At 33.6% G+C, this 16,152-nt stretch overlaps 1 protein-coding gene across 2 annotated transcripts in view; it reads left to right on the top strand.

Moving 5' to 3' along the window:
* LOC136037807 (procollagen C-endopeptidase enhancer 2-like) overlaps nucleotides 1-15,907 on the top strand; it is a 33,290-nt gene extending 17,383 nt beyond the window's left edge. For both annotated transcript variants that reach the window (XM_065720649.1, XM_065720643.1), the window contains exons 2-4: nucleotides 2,524-2,694; nucleotides 5,174-5,329; nucleotides 15,812-15,907. In XM_065720649.1, coding sequence (XP_065576721.1) covers nucleotides 2,524-2,694; nucleotides 5,174-5,329; nucleotides 15,812-15,817 — 333 coding nt within the window. In that variant the 3' untranslated portion in view covers nucleotides 15,818-15,907. The remainder of the gene's footprint in view (nucleotides 1-2,523; nucleotides 2,695-5,173; nucleotides 5,330-15,811) is intronic.
* The last annotated feature ends 245 nt before the right edge of the window (nucleotides 15,908-16,152 follow it).

The following is a 16,152-nucleotide window of genomic DNA, read 5'->3' as shown; positions in this document are numbered from 1 at the left end:
CTTTAAAAAAAGGATGATTTTTTCACAGTCGTCAAACTGTATGACTACAGACTACAATAAATAACCGAGTCAAACTTAGAACGAGCAAACATTAATATGATTTTTGCTGACAACCCCCATGTCTTTTCTAAACCAGAACAAAATTTGCAATTTACTGAAATAAGACGAATGACCGAGGGTTTTCAGTGTAATTTTGTTTTATACAATACTTATATAAGATTTGGGGGTGATTTGTACAAGCAAATTATGAGAATTCCCATGGGGGGGGGGAATGCCAGCCCATTTATAGCTGACTTGTTTTTAAGTCAACTAGAATATAAATATATGATGGATAAGAATAATCCAATTAATTTAAAACATGCTTTGTCAAATAATAAAAGATATTTAGATGATATTTTGGTCTTAAATTGTAAGGATTTCATTGATATTTCTAAAAATATATATCCATCAGAGCTTATTCTTGAGCCTAGTCATGGCGCTGGTCATGAAGATCATTTCTTAAATTTAAATATTAATATTTGTGATAATAATAAATTAAGTTTTAAAATGTATAATAAAACGGATGATTTTGATTTTGAAGTGATTAGTTTCCCATTCCCTGAAAGTAATATACACTCAAATATCACATATTCAGCGTTTTTCTCACAGTTACTTCGTTATGCACGGATTTGTAGTAATTATATTGATTTTAAAAATAGATGTAAAATCGTAAGCCAAAAATTGATATCAAGAGGTTTTTCTGCAAATAAATTAACTTGGCAATTTAAAAAATTTAGTTTTCATTATAGCGAACTTTTAAATAAATATCAAAAGAATTATCTAGAAATACTTAAAGAAATTTTTAACTAATTTCGGAGGTTCGAGAAATGTTGTCACAGCGCCATTTATTTTGAATTGTGTTTCTAATCGAGCGGATTTTCTTAAAAATTAGCCACATGGTAAAACTGAATTCTATAATTGTTTAGTCCATTCAGGTTTTTTGCACTGTGTTAATATTTGTGATTTGGTAAAATTTATAATATTTAGTTTACCTACTTATTGACGACATGACTGCCTGTCCATGGATTATTCTTTATGGTTGATTATGTACTGTTGCATTGGTGATTTCTCTTTTCATGATACATATATATATATATATATATATATATATATATATATATATATATATATATATATATATATATATATATTGATATTTATTCTTTAAGTTCCAAGAATTTTTAATTTATTAAAGTCAAAAAAGTCGAAATATTTAAAATGTGTTTTGTTTTCAATTTTTCATTTATTAGAGTAAAAAAGTGAAAATATTTAAAATGTATTTTGCAAATTATGTTCTGGTCCTGAGAAAGCATAAGGGTTTTCAACAATACCAATGTTAATTTTTATCGCTGTCAGGTTGACTCGGTTGTTTATTGCAATTTATGTCAAGATCTGACAGCCCCTTCAAGAAGGTCTGACTACTTTAAGAACTTACCCTCTCGTCTGCTTAATTCCCATTAAGTTAGGCTGAAATGTGACAATTTCTCTTGATAAATCTGGATGTATAAAAAAAAAATAAAAGAAAATGTTAGGATTCAGTTACTTTTTCCAAAAAACGTTTTTTTTTTCTAGATATTAATGATTTTTTTTTAGATTAATGGGAATGTTTTGAATCTGAGAAGATCTTTTCTTCTCCGTTTCTCAACATTTTTTTTTTATTTTTTATTTTTATCCCTTACTACTTCTGATTCATGAGTCGTTGATAAAAAAAAGAAATACAGAACTTTACGAAAACAGCGATATGTAGCATAATGTATATATATATATATATATATATATATATATATATATATATATATATATATATATATATATATATATATATATATATATATACATATATATATATATATATATTTTTATATATATATATATATATATATATATATATATATATATATATATATATATATATATATATATATATTTAAACGAATAGCCAACGGCAGGATGGATTATAAAAAGCTTCATAATATGGAAAGTTCATTAGTGTGCAAAGTTTACCAATCTTAAATTTGAAAATAGATATGTTGCAGCATTATGCACACACGAAAAGAAGATTATTATGAGATATAATTGGTCAAATCATATAATTAACCAATATAAAACAAAGACCCAATCACTCAGACCATATCCTGCCTAAAAGTGGCTCACACCAGACAAATCACCAGTCTTCATAGCATTAGAGCGTATTTCTCTAACTAGTGCTTCGTCATGTGGCAATCCTCGCAATCTTTAGTAGTAGTGGCAATTGTGGCTTTGGGCTGTCATTCAGGCAGGAATCCATTCCCCAACTGGTAGCCTACCTTTTTAAGTCATTACCTTTTGTAAAAAAAAAAAAACACAAATTAGTTTTGTAAACTCTATGCGAAATTGTATTTACCCCTATGGAAGTAAATAATGTATTGAAAAAATGGTAAGAACTGATAAAGCCATTTGCTTGTAACAAAAAAAAAATTATTGAGAAATTTTAAATTCATTTAGTGTGGAGAAGTTTTTACATCCAGTACTGGAGAAGTTACTTCACCCGGCTACCCTGGCGATTATCCAAACAATATCAGGGACTGTGGTTATCTGATAACTGTACCGGAAGACCAAGCCATTGTGCTGTACTTTCATTTCATTGATTTGGAACCAGGATATGACTATATCAATGTAAGTACAATATGTAAATGGAGTCTGGGGCCCAAAACTTGCTTTACTAGCCTAAAACTAAAACGAACCGGAGGCATCTCCGGTATTAAAAGGGGAATAAACTATGAGTTATACTATATTCAAAAAACTGCAGACACTGGAATAAACTTGTACGACATCCTATATGGAATCGATAGCCTAAATTTTCAAATCAAGCAAACCTGTGATTACCATGTCTTAGAAGACTAAGAAGAGACATATTTATTTTAACCAAGGGTCGATAATAAAACGGATTGTTTAATCGTCACTGTTCCGCTTTTGTCCAGCTGCGAAATCTACACCTCTTGAGTTGGTGCAGCTGATGCCTCTAAAGGGTTTAAAGGTATAAAACTAAATAGTTAACAGATTAAGTTAAAGAGGATAAATTATGTGCCAGTAAAATGCATATTTACAAGGGGAGGAGGCCACAACGGACATTAGCTCCTCTCAAATCGAAGAAGAACACAAATATACAAAGGTGTAATTTACAAAAATCAGTAGGGTTCAGCGAGAAGGATAATTTCATACCAATCATTAGTAGATTTTTTTCATCTTTTTTCCCACTTGTGGGATGACTTTTATGGGTATTCAAGCATAGGAAAGAGGCGCAAAGAAACACATTGATGCCTCTGAGTCCAATGCTTGAAATATGGTTGATGAATTTGTTTATTTTTTCACTGCGTAAATTTGCTTAATGTATTTTGATCAAACAGTTCGTCGTAACGAACTGTAAGTAAGGAGTGGTGTGGCTCGACAGTAACCAAAACTCTAAGAAACAGACTCTTGATAACAATAGATACATCAAATTGAGTTTTAATGCTTATTCAAAATATATGAAGCTCATCAAATTTAATAGTACCCATTAAAAGTTACGAGCTTGAGAAAATTTACCAAATTTTTGGAAAAGAGGGGAAACGCACCTAAAAAATTGAGTGATATTAGCGAAAATGACTCCATCGGATTTAGCATACTAGAACACGCCACTGTAGAGGTTTCAAGCTCCTATGCATAAAATGTGGAATTTTTCATTTTTTGCCAGAAGAGAGATCACGAATATGTGTTTATTGTTTTTTTTCCCATGGGTGACTATATCGAACTAGTAATCGCAGAAGATTGGGAGAGGCACATTTGATCGGAAATCAAAAGTTCTAGTGCCCTTTTACAGTCACCAAAATATCGGAGGGCAGCTAGCCCCCCCCCCCACACATTCAATTTCTCTCCAAATTCACCCGATCAAAATTTTAAGATAAACATTTAATTCAGCATAGTTAATATAATCTAATAACTAAGTCTTTGAGGATGACTTAGCACCCTAACCCCCCCCCCAAAAAAAAAGTCCTCAGGGGAAAGGCGGCAAGTTATGATCTTTGCCCAATGTTTACATATAGTTTTGGATATTGTGAAGTATATAGATTTTCAGGGGTATTTTTCTGGTAGCGGGGTGGAAAGAGTTGCATTGGAGGATCTTTCTAAGGAGGAATATTTCAAGGGGGAAGGGAATTTTCTATGGAGGGGGAGCCAGATTTTTCAGCATTATCTAACAATCCGAAATTAAATAAAAAAAAGTTTTTTTAACTGGAAGTAAGGAGCAATATTAAAACTTAAAACGAACAGAAACTTTTACGAATATGTCTGATGCCGAGTCAATTCATTCATAAAAAAGTGGTAAAAGTTCTGGTTTCAATCCAAGACTCAAAGAATTTGTGTCTTTAGACTTTAAATGATAGTAAAGTTTAATTAAAAAAAAACCTGAAGTGTTTTAGCTTTTCCGTGGGTGGAATGAACTTGATTGGCTCTGTGGATACTCTGCCAGGGTTACTCTAATCTTCTGTTCTAAGTTCTGTATGTAATACATATACTGTGCACAAAGAAAAGTCACATAGAAATTTCCAAAAATAGGCCTAGCATTATTTTGTGTTTATAATCTTCTAAATATTTGATAATAATCAGAATTATTAATGATCTAGTTGAACCTATGTTAGAAATATTGTTGAGTTTACTATGAAGTTTGGAGAACGTATTCATGAATATTTTAGGATCGGGTCGGTCGAATTGGTTCCAAGAATATGCTTAGCCTCCAGTGGTTGAATTTAACTTTGTCATATAAGAAAATTAACCCTCCTTCTCAGATTGTTTTTTTTTGCAGTTTGGTCGGGTTTAAAGTAAAAATTTTAAACTAAATAAAATTTATTTTAAAACCAAAATGAACTCATTTTCCTCCCAAAAGGCTCATATACTTAAAAAGTAGTTATTCTTTACTTCGGGTAGTAACTCCAGGAAATATTCCTGGAGTTCCTATTCCTATTACCCAGTTACGAAACTGGGCCCAAATTTTGGATATTAGTACCTCGTCTTGTCCTTTTCGGAGCAAAAACATAACAATAAATAATCTGCAAACAAATGTTATAATGCTAATGTTTTAGTTTTTTGAAATGGGTTTGTAAATGAGGATTATTTTCAGGTTTATGATGGCACTGATGATTTAGCTCCCAGTATCAATGAGTTCACAGGGTCACTTGGCAACTTTGCTATTGGATCTACCGGGAACAATATGTACATAACCTTCAGATCAGATTACATAAATGTTAGATCAGGTTTTCGAGCAACATGGACAACGGTTAGTTAGAGGCTTCAGTTTTGGTAAAGCCGTGAACCCTTCCTCGCAAAGAAACTTACGATTTCCCATATGAGTTTTTCAAATAAGTAAAAATTAACAATAGGAGCAAAAAGTGAGATTCAGTGTAAAAAATATTAACAAAAAGTTTACATTAAAGACAAAGTCTGGCATATATCTTGGTTACACTTATCCGTTTTGCCATGACTTTTTTTGAAAATGTTGTAGTCCCTATTTACAATATCAGAAGTATTTTACCACTTTAACACTTCTAACGCTTTCTGTCTCCTTCTTCTTGGTTCGAATATCTTTGAAATTGCTTATTAGTTAAGTTGCGGTAATCTCCTCAATATACTTTCAAAAAATTGACAAGATTGTGCTTAAGTAAGTTGTTGGTTACCTAGATGACACTGGAGTGGGAATTGAGATGATGGCCTAGTTTGGTAATAAAACCTTGTAGTAATCCTTTCATCCATTTAGAAATGTTGTTTCTTTTCTTTTAATTATCTAAATTTAGACCGAATTTGTAACAGGCTTGTAACATAAACATAAATTCGCGGGACACAAAAATATAATTTAGCTAAATTGACCAGAATGCTATGATATAATCTGGATTGTTCTATCGGTAATAGTTTCTGGAGTTCTCCAAGGACAAGCATCTAACCAGCTGTTAAAATATTGCGTTCGTCAAGAGGCTACCTCTTTGGGGTTTGTTAAGGTCAAAGCCTTTGATTCACGCCAGGTTGAATTGTGGAGTAAAGAGATAACTTGTCGGGGGCTTTAAAAAATTAATCTGATATACTAAACTTTTGAAAATTGAACTAGGAAATTCTAAGCAAATGCAAGTTAAATTAATGTACATAAAATTTTTTTGTGATCTCAATCTTAAAATTGACTTATTTAAAATTGTGTCTTGTTTCTCAGATTTTTTAATCTATTTGCGAAATTTTGAGCTGTTACCTTAGGAAAAGAAAAAGAAACTATCACAACTATCACAAGTTGTCATTTATTCCATTTTTTATATGAGAAAATTCATTCCAAATACGCATCTTGATTCTGGGCTAACAGCCAGTTTTAGTCACGAAATTTCCAGAATCAGGTATCGTTTCTTTTTATATATGTTTGTGTGTCGATCAGGGTTATGCTGTTATGGTGACAGCTTGACCAGTAATAATATCTGGAGCTCCACAAGGTTAAGTTTCCAGTAATGATATCTGGAGCAAGGATAAGTTTCTATTCAGCTGTTGGAATGTTGCACATGTCAACAGGTTACCTTGTAGGTGTTTTTAAAGGTCAAACACATGATTCAAGCCTAGTTGGATTGTGGGGTAAACCATCCGAGCTATCAGAGATAACTTGTTGGGGGTACTTGGAAACTAAGCCAATAGGCAAACTTTTAGAAATTGAACTAGAAAGAGCTAAAAGCAATTTCATTTCTTTTTTTCATCTCGACCTTAAATTAGACTTTTTCAATTTTGTGTTGTTTCTTATTTTTTTTTTCTAGTTGCAAAATTTTGAGCTCCAGTTGTCATTTATTATATTTTTTCACATAAAGAAATCATTTTAAATATATAACTAGACTTTGGGTTAACAGCCAATTCTGACCACAAAACTTCCAGAGTCGGATCTCTTTTCTGTTTATGTATCTATGGGTGTTGATCAGTATTATAATACAATGTAGATAGTTTTATCAGTAATAAATTCTGGAGTTCTTCAAGGACAATCTTCTACCCTGCTGTTAAAATATTGCATATGTCAAGAGATTATCTCGTGTGTGTTTTTAAAGTCAAACACATGATTCAAGCCTAGTTGGATTGTAAACTAAACTGTCCAAGTTATCCGAGTTAACATGTCGGCAGCACATAAAAATTAAGCCAATATGCGAAACTTCTGGAATTTTAAAGTAGAAAATGCTAATATCAATGTAAATTCCATTGATGTGCTTAACGTTTGATTTTGTTTTTCTCTTCTCAATCCTAAATTACAATTTTTTTTCAATTTCGTGTTGCTTCTCAGGTTTTCTGTAACTTGTGAAGTTTTATGCTGTCAACATATGAAAAGAATATGAAAAGGTTTGTTATCATTTATTTTTTTATTTCATATGAAAAAAATCATTCTAAACTATAACTTGACTTCAGGTGAACAGCCAGTTATGACCACGAAATTTCTAGAATTGGGTGTCTTCGCTGCTTATGGTGGCCGGCGTTTGCCTCTTGCCAGAATTGCCTTTCACTTAATCAGACTATCTGTATACCAATACACATCAAACAGTTCGTGGTAACGAACTGTAAGTAAGGGGGCTCAATAGTAACCAAAACTCTTAAAACTGAAAGTTTGACACCAATAGATACACTAAAAGAATCGGATTTTTATGCTGGTTTTGAATTCATAAGTTTCACCAAGTTTAGTTCTACCCGTCAAAAGCTGAGAGCCTGAGAAAATTATCCTTTTTTTCGAAAAAAAGGTGGAAACACCTCCTAAAAGTCATAGAATACTAATGAAAATCACACCATCAGATTCACCGTATCAGATAACTACTGTAGAGGTTTCAAGCTCCTATCTGCACAAATCTGGAATTTTGTATTTTTTGTCAGAAGAAAGATCACGGATGCATGTTAATTTGTTTTGTTTTTTCGAGGGGTGATTGTATCGACCCAGTGCTCCTAGAATTTTGAGAGAGTGCTTGTTCGGACGGAAATTAAAATTTCCATTGCTATTTTTAAGCGACCAAAAAATTGGAGGGCAAATTATTCATTAACAAATGAACTAAGATCATTTTTATACAATCCTAATAAAGGGGTTAATGTCAGATTTGCCTCTCACTCAATCGGACTATCTGTTTGGCTTTTTTTACAATTAGCCATGGCTTGATGCCCACAACTATTCGATTTTAATTCAATTGACTGTCCCGTGTCAATTCTAAGTTCTTGATTCAACCTACCTAAGATCATAGGTACACGTGCCTTGTTTACCTCTCATTCCAGACAATATAATAGTCCTATGTCAATTTAAATTCTTGGTGAACCTGACTGAGACTCTAAGCGGGCGTACCTTGCTAAGAGATATCAAACAAGCATTGGTCCAGGAAGAGAGGCGTACCTAATCCCGGCTTTTACACTGCCATTTAACCAAACCCTCGGAAAACTATAGGTTCTATAATTATCTTAGTTCTATGAATATCTACCTTAGTTCTTCTGCCCTAAGAATGACGCATAGACGGATAATAGATAGACTTATATATCAACAAATGAACTAAAATCATTTTTATACAATCCTAATAAGGTGGTTAATGCCAGATTTGCCTCTCATTCAATCGGATTATCTGTATGGGCTTTTTCTACAATTAGCCATGGCTTGATGCCAACAATTATTCCATTTTAATTCAAAATCAACGGACCCCCCCCCCCCCCTTGAAAAATATACTCCCTGGAAAATATCCCTTGTGGAAAACATTCCGTCCCCCCTCCTCCGAGGAAAATACTCCTGGAAACCCCCGCGGAAATTACCCTTCCCCCACCGAAAACATCCCCCCCGATAAATAGCCCCCAGAAAATAACCCCTTGTGGAAAACGAGGCTTTCCAAATTCGAAAATTTATTTTGAGGTTTGGTTATTTTATTTTCCATCGGAGAAAGGAATTTTGTTACTTGTGTATTATATGCCACTCACTCAACTTTACGCTGTTTAAAACTCGAGTACAAACCAGTTTCTTCGTTAGTTTCATTCAGCTTAGCGTGAGACAGGACAAAGACAGGTGACAGAATAGATGGAAAATATATAATTTGGGCTATATATTTGCACATAAGAGGGAGGGAGCAAAGTTTTTGGACAGTTTGAAGTCAGAAAACAATTATCATTTCATAATATGCAAAATAATTGTACCAATCACATTTTGCATGAAAACCTGCTGTAATTTACCCCCCCCCCCCTTAATGTTCAAATATATAGCCCAAAATTGCTACTAAAGTAACGCAGAAACTAGCGAAGAAACCGTTTTGTTTTCGAGTTTTACACCTGATAAACTTTAATGATTGGAGTATAAGACACAAGTACTTGAATTTTTAATGCAGAGAGGGCCTGATTTATCGGTATTATTTAAAGACGATAAGAAATGAAATCTCAAAAAACGAAGTTTTTAATACTTGAAGTAATGAGCAGCATCAAAAATTAAAAGGAACAGAAATTATTACGTATATGAAAGGAGTTTACCCTTCCACAAGACCTTACTCTTTACGTTAAAATTTTTACTGTTTCTGTAATTCTGTAAGAACGATTCCTGAAACACAATGGCTGTTTAATTAAAATTAAATAAAAAACAAGTTTTTTCAACTGAAAGTAAGGAGCAACAATAAAATTTAAAACTAACAGAAATTGACTGCTCATTGACCTTGCTCTCTACGGTAAAGTTGGAATTTTGCTTTAATTCTTTAAGACTGACCCCTAAATCACAAAGACCGTTTAATTAGAGGAAATAGCTAATTTAGATACAAATTTGGGCTATATATCTGCACATTAGGGGGGGGGGGGTAAAGTATAGCGGGTCTGCATGCAAGATGTGTTAGGTACAATTATTCTGCATATTATGAAGTAAGAATTGGTTTCTAATTTCAAATAATTGCCTCCACCCTTATGCGCAAATATATAGCCCAAATTATATACATCCCATCTATTTTGTCACTTGTCTTTGTCTTGTCTCACGCTAAGATGAAAGAAATGAACGAAGAAACCGGTTTGTTTTCGAGTTTTACACAGCGTAAACTTGATTGAATGGCGTAAAGTACACAAGTACCGAAATTCCTTCCCCTATACGAAAAAAAAACTAAAATAAATTTCTCAAATTTGGAAAGCCTTATTTTCCACGAGGGGTATCTTTCGGGGGTGTATTTTTCACGGGGGGTATTTTTTCACAGGTGATATTTTCCCGGGGGTATTTTCTGCAGGGTTATTTTCCTCGTGGGGGTATTTTTTGCAGAGGGGTATATTTTAGGGGGATTAATCGTCCGAGAGGGATGGCATTTCCAGCGGGGTAAACACCGGGGAAGTGTAAACGACTAGAACCGTTTTTTATATGTGTGGGTGTCGATCACTCTTATTTATAAGCCAAGTAGTGACATCTTCCTTCGAAATACTCGGAAATGACAAACAAAATAAGATATATACAAAACATTCATGTCATCCAAATTAGCTGTACCTCCGCAACCAGTCTCATTATTGATGGTTTATCCTTCCCTTTTAACTGGATTGATTTAAAAATATTTTTCAAAACATTTTTTTTTAAAGTAAAGAGCCGCACTAAGCCCGAGACAAGTAGTAATAAAGTCGTATAATAATCCAAATTAAAACGAAATATAAGTGCTATGAATGAATAAATGACAACAAAAGAAACAAATATTAATATGAATAGACACACAAATAAAAGAAAACGGATATTGCTATGAGTTGTTTGTCTGTCATTTTAGACGCTTGTTTGCCTGTCATTCCACGCCAATTAACCGTCCCGTGTCAATTCTAAATTCTTGGTACCACCTGCCTAAAGACCTCTCATTCCATTCTTTTTAACAGTCTTTTTAACGCCAATTGACCGTCCCGTGTCAATTTTAAATTCTTGGTCAACCTGCCCGAGGCTCCCGAGAAAAGATCCTGCCCGAGAAAAGATAACAAACAAGTATTTATCCAATAAGAGAGGCACACTTACTCCCGCCGTTTACCCGTGCTATTTAACCAAACACTTGGAAAACTATAGGTTCTATGACTATTTTAGCTCTATGACTATCTACCTTAGTTCTAATGTCCTAGGAATAACGCATGGACGGATAATAGATAGACATGTCTATTTACAAATGAACTAACATCGTTTTTACACAATCCTAATAGGGGGGGGGGGTTAATGCCAGAGTTGTCTCTCACTCAATTGGGCTATCTTTTTATGCTTTTTCTACAATTGGCCATGACTTGAAGTCCACAACTATTCCATTTTATATCAAAGGTGAGTTGATGCTCAATTGATGTGTTGTAAAGCGAACAAAAATCAAACCGAATTACCTGGCAAGCTTAAGTTTTAACAAAAATTATCTCATATAGGATTAATACTACATCTTCCCTGAACTTTTTTAAGGCCAAAGCGTCATTTGTTTTCTGCTGAAAACGATTTGCATTTCGAGCTGTGTGTTTTTATTTTCACAGCCTCAATATAACCACAACAGCAAGACGACAAAAAAGTAATACCGTACGACCAACAAGTTATTTACCTCCCGATAAAACGTTAGCAGAATTTTGGGAAAACAATGCTGCAGTAACAGTGAGAGCCAACCCTCCTCCCTCCAGTTAGTCCCACAGGAGATTTAGACGTTCAAAGCATGTTCTGGATGAAATCAAAATCCAAAAGATGATCTGGTCAAAATCAGATAAACTGATTTACATAATCTGGGTAACTTAGCTGAATATTGATGAGACGTTTTTATTCTTATTTATTTATTTATTTTTGCAAGAATTCTAATTGTAATCGGAAAAAATAATAACATTGCAGCTGAAACTTCCTCGTGATTTGGTATGTCTTTATAGTCTAAAATATATGGTTCCTTTCTCCTTTCTCTATGATTCATACTGAATGTTACGATAAGCCTATGACTTTTGAATCAAAATTCATTTAATTGTATATTTTTTGCCCACAAAAATTCAACATGGTATTGATAAAAAGAAAAAAAAAAGAATGAAAGAATAACCAAACTTAAATGTCGCTGTCATTCAGTGAAATTTTATTTCTGCAGCTGTTTTGTTTTTTTTACAATTTCTGCCAATTTTCTTCATCTAGCAAAGATTCAAAATATCGCTGTATAAAATAAAAAAAATAAAATAAACATATTTCGGTATTAAAGGTATAGCTTGAAAAATCCTAGATAAAGAAGGATGTAAAATACCACACAAGTAGGTCTAGAAACTGGTAGAGGTCTTGGAAGCACGGTTCCAGAATCTGGGAAAAAGTAGTCTGAAAAGTAACTTGCGGTTGGAAGTTGAACTTCATTGCACAATTTTAATGGTCAATGACCCAAACTTAAAGAATTCCACGAGAGAGTAAATTCAGTGTGTGTAGTAGCCTTGGCCCCAAATCTTTAGTGACCTGCTTTGTAGAGGATCTTAGAGCTAGACCAGTTCTAACAGTAGATCAGTGCCAACGTCAAGGGAGGAGAATCCTTTACAAAATAATTTTTTTCTGCAGACGATAGGTTTCAGCAGAAGACGGCCAAGGTGCAATAATGAATAGACGCCATTCCAGAACATCTGATACTTACCACAAACCTAAAAACATATGTAAATTACCATTTTAAAATCCAAACTACCGTGTAAAAACTAAGATTTTTTTTTCACTTGCTTTATATGGACATGCTTATTAAATTTATTGTCATCTGCCACTCATAGCATCAATATAATTTGTAAATTGATTTACAATAGATTAAGGCAGCTAAACAAATCAATATAGAGAAATGTCAGTACTTCAACTTTTCCTTGATAAATTCTGTCTCTTGACCGAAGTTCACAGTCTTGGCAATGCTGCCTCCATAGATAGTTTGAATTCCCTTATAGTGAGCTCAGACAAACCTGTAAAACTATTGATCAGTCAAAAAAAGGTTATCGTTTGGCCTAGAAAAACGCTATTGAATGCTTTAGAAGGCAATATTCTTGCTGTGAATTTCCTTGGCACATACCCAGTGTAACATTTGTCGAGAGAGAGTGTTTTTAACCTATTATCACTGCAAAATTTGTTGTAGGGGGACATCAAATCTCGATCGCACCACGGTGAAAGTAAGACTTATTTTTCTATTCTTCTGGTTTTGAGCCTTCAACCCAAAACCTGTCTCTATGGGAGATGGAAGAAGGGGGGCAAAAATGTTCTTATTCTCGATATCTACCAGAAAAGGTTATCAGATTTCCACACTACTAGATGGAAAGTGAGAGATGAGGTCGTGGAGCCAATTTCACTTCCCAGATGGAGAATAAGCTTCCTTATGTCCATTCTGATATTTTCAAAAGTTCGTAAAAAGGAACATGTTCAGAAAAGTTTACGTTCAAAGGTATAAAAAGAAAAAAATTGACGGGGAGCGGGAGTAAGTGTCTAGTTTTGCTCTATGGGTTCGTAGCTGATCAAACTTTTCTAAGGGAAAGAAGAAGGGAGTCTCAATAGCTATTCCTTTCGGGAGACCAGACCCAATCTCCCTTCTCTGGGAGGAGCAGGGGATGCGTCCCTAAATTCATGTCATTACATCATCCACAAGACAAGAATGTTGGATCCTAACCAAGCTTGGTGCGAAGTGAGAAATGTGAACTGTTTGTGGCGTTTGTGTCCCTGGAAACATCCATTACATTGGGACAGGTTTTCTAAATTTCAGTACTGAGGACACACAGATGTATAGATTGATAGATTTAAGTGAAACTTGGAAAAATAAGACTCGGAAAAGATTATATTCACGCTGTGCCTTTTTGAGGTCAAGCCAGACCCAACCTCTGAAGGAAGAGAGGGTCTCCAAATTCTTGTTATCAGATCACCTACCACTAGGCATTATTGGATCGAAGTCAAAATTTATGAAAGATAACAGTTAGTGTCCCAGCCCAGGTTTCCAGCTCATGTGTGCCTTTTGGTGAATTGGATATTGTCCATATCATCCAGGATATTGTCCAGCCTCTCCACTGGAAAAGGGGTCCCTAAATTCTAGTCATTAGAATGCCATAATAGATGATGCGGAATTACACACATCTATATTCAATTTTACGAAACTTCAAATGAATCAACTCAGTTAACTGATGCTTAGATTAATTAGCATTACTAACTTTGTACTGTCTATGTACAACCTGTATCTATAGGGATGAATTAGCCACAACGCGGCATTATTGCTTGTAAGACCAGGAGGATCAATTTGAGTTTTCTGATAAATATAAATTAATTAGCTGTCTTAGAATTGTTATCCGATAGCATCCTGCCCCTGTTTGGTCCAAAATTGTTGCTGTGCGCAGAAGGAATGGCAGAAACTGCCACTCTTCTCTAGAGCAATATCTTCAAAAAGAGCACTAAAGCTTTCAATGTCCCTTCAAATGAGCACCCTCTCGATATTCTTGGATCTATGTTTTGACATGATTATCCCTTAGAAACAGAAACAAATAAAATATGCATGCATAATATGACGTTGTCTTCCAAAGTTAAGACTGACCTTTCTTTATTTCTATGTTTTCAAAATAGTACATTTATGGGAAAATGATTCACTTGGCTCCTACCATAGATACCATTATTATGTTTCATTTTTGATTTTTCTGTCTAAAAGTATTTGTGCTTGAATCCTTAACGACCATAGATCTATATGGTATCCCTATCTTTACTATAAATTTATGTTGTATTATATTGTATTGAGTAATGGATAGTTTTTCTGAGCTTTGGCTGTTTTAGTAAGACTTTTTAAAGCATGAATATAAAACAAGTTGGAAGTAGAGGTGGGCAAATCGTTTGTGCTTTGCACCACCTCTCATTCATAGGTCTAGTCTTAGATAGCTAGCGTTGTTGTTAGCTTAGTTAGCTTGTTGTTGTCTTGTTAGCTAGCGATATCTGACCTCTAATGTTCGAACTATTCTCTTTTCTAGAGGTGATGATGGTTTCAATGGATAAAGTAATATAAAATTCAATTTTGGTGTCTGTGGTATTTTAATTTAGCATTCAAGAGATTTGAAAGGGGGAATTGATCAATTCCACCACGCCTAGAGGTGGAATTGATTAGCATAAAACTTATGTGAAAATTTCATAATTTTACTTCTTAAATACCTCGTTTTCGTCAAGATTTTCTTCATTTTAAATCCATTCCTATGAGATCTATAGAACTGAACTATTGATTCAACGTAAATACCAAACAAATTAAACTATGTAGTTTTCAGTAAAGTACAAAAGACAGTTAGAAATCTTGTGGTTTGAGGGGTGGGAATACCACCATTATTTATACCTTGTATTGGTTATTTATGTTTTGTGTTCTTTTTTTGGTTTTATTTTTCCATTAAAAGTATTTTTTGATTATTTTAGGGGTGATATTTTATTTAAGCTGATTTCTCGTTTGCAAAATAATTATAGTTTAAAATAGCTGTTATTAACTTTTAATTATATGACCTTTTTTACGTATCTGTGCTGTTGCATTGGTGATTTCTTGTTTGATTATAAATATTATACTTTATCCTATTGACGCCTAAAATTATACACGGAGTAAAGTAGCTCAACTATTAAAATCCTACTGCTGCATTGGAAATTAAAACAGAAATAAAATAAATGTTTTCAATGGCTTTGTGAGCATAAAAATGGTTGAAAGTTCATAATAAACAAAATTTTCCTCTTTCTCTCTCTCTCTCTCTCTCTTCCTCATTTTCTCTCCCCCTCTCTATCTCTTTCTCTGACACATGCAAACGCTCTCTATTGCCTTAAGTCTTCTGTCATATTAGTTCAATCGAATTCTTCTTTCAGGTTTAAAAGAGCTGAAGACACCTTGGATAAGTCCTGCTAATTTCTTTTTGTTAAGTTTAGGATATGCAGTAAAATGAAACAAGTAAATATTATTAATTGTTGCCTTAACAACTTTATATACAGGTTAATAGGTATTGAGGCCGAGGAAAGATTCTCTTCATCTTTTAATTAGTAAGTAATCAGAAAATTATCAGCCAGATAAAAAAATTATTAATACATTTAGAAATATGGCTGCGAAAACCCAGAGAATATGCATTTGTTCTTTTTTCAAACAACATAATTTTAACTATTTTGAATTTTTGCCTATAATTTAGGCTATTTTCAACACCCTTCTACGGCTA

Source organism: Artemia franciscana, chromosome 2 (genome assembly GCF_032884065.1).
Source record: "Artemia franciscana chromosome 2, ASM3288406v1, whole genome shotgun sequence".
In the NCBI taxonomy this organism is placed as follows: Eukaryota; Metazoa; Arthropoda; class Branchiopoda; order Anostraca; family Artemiidae; genus Artemia; species Artemia franciscana.
The sequence above is the reverse complement of the archived record's forward strand: the minus strand, read 5'-3'. Positions and strand labels throughout refer to the sequence as shown.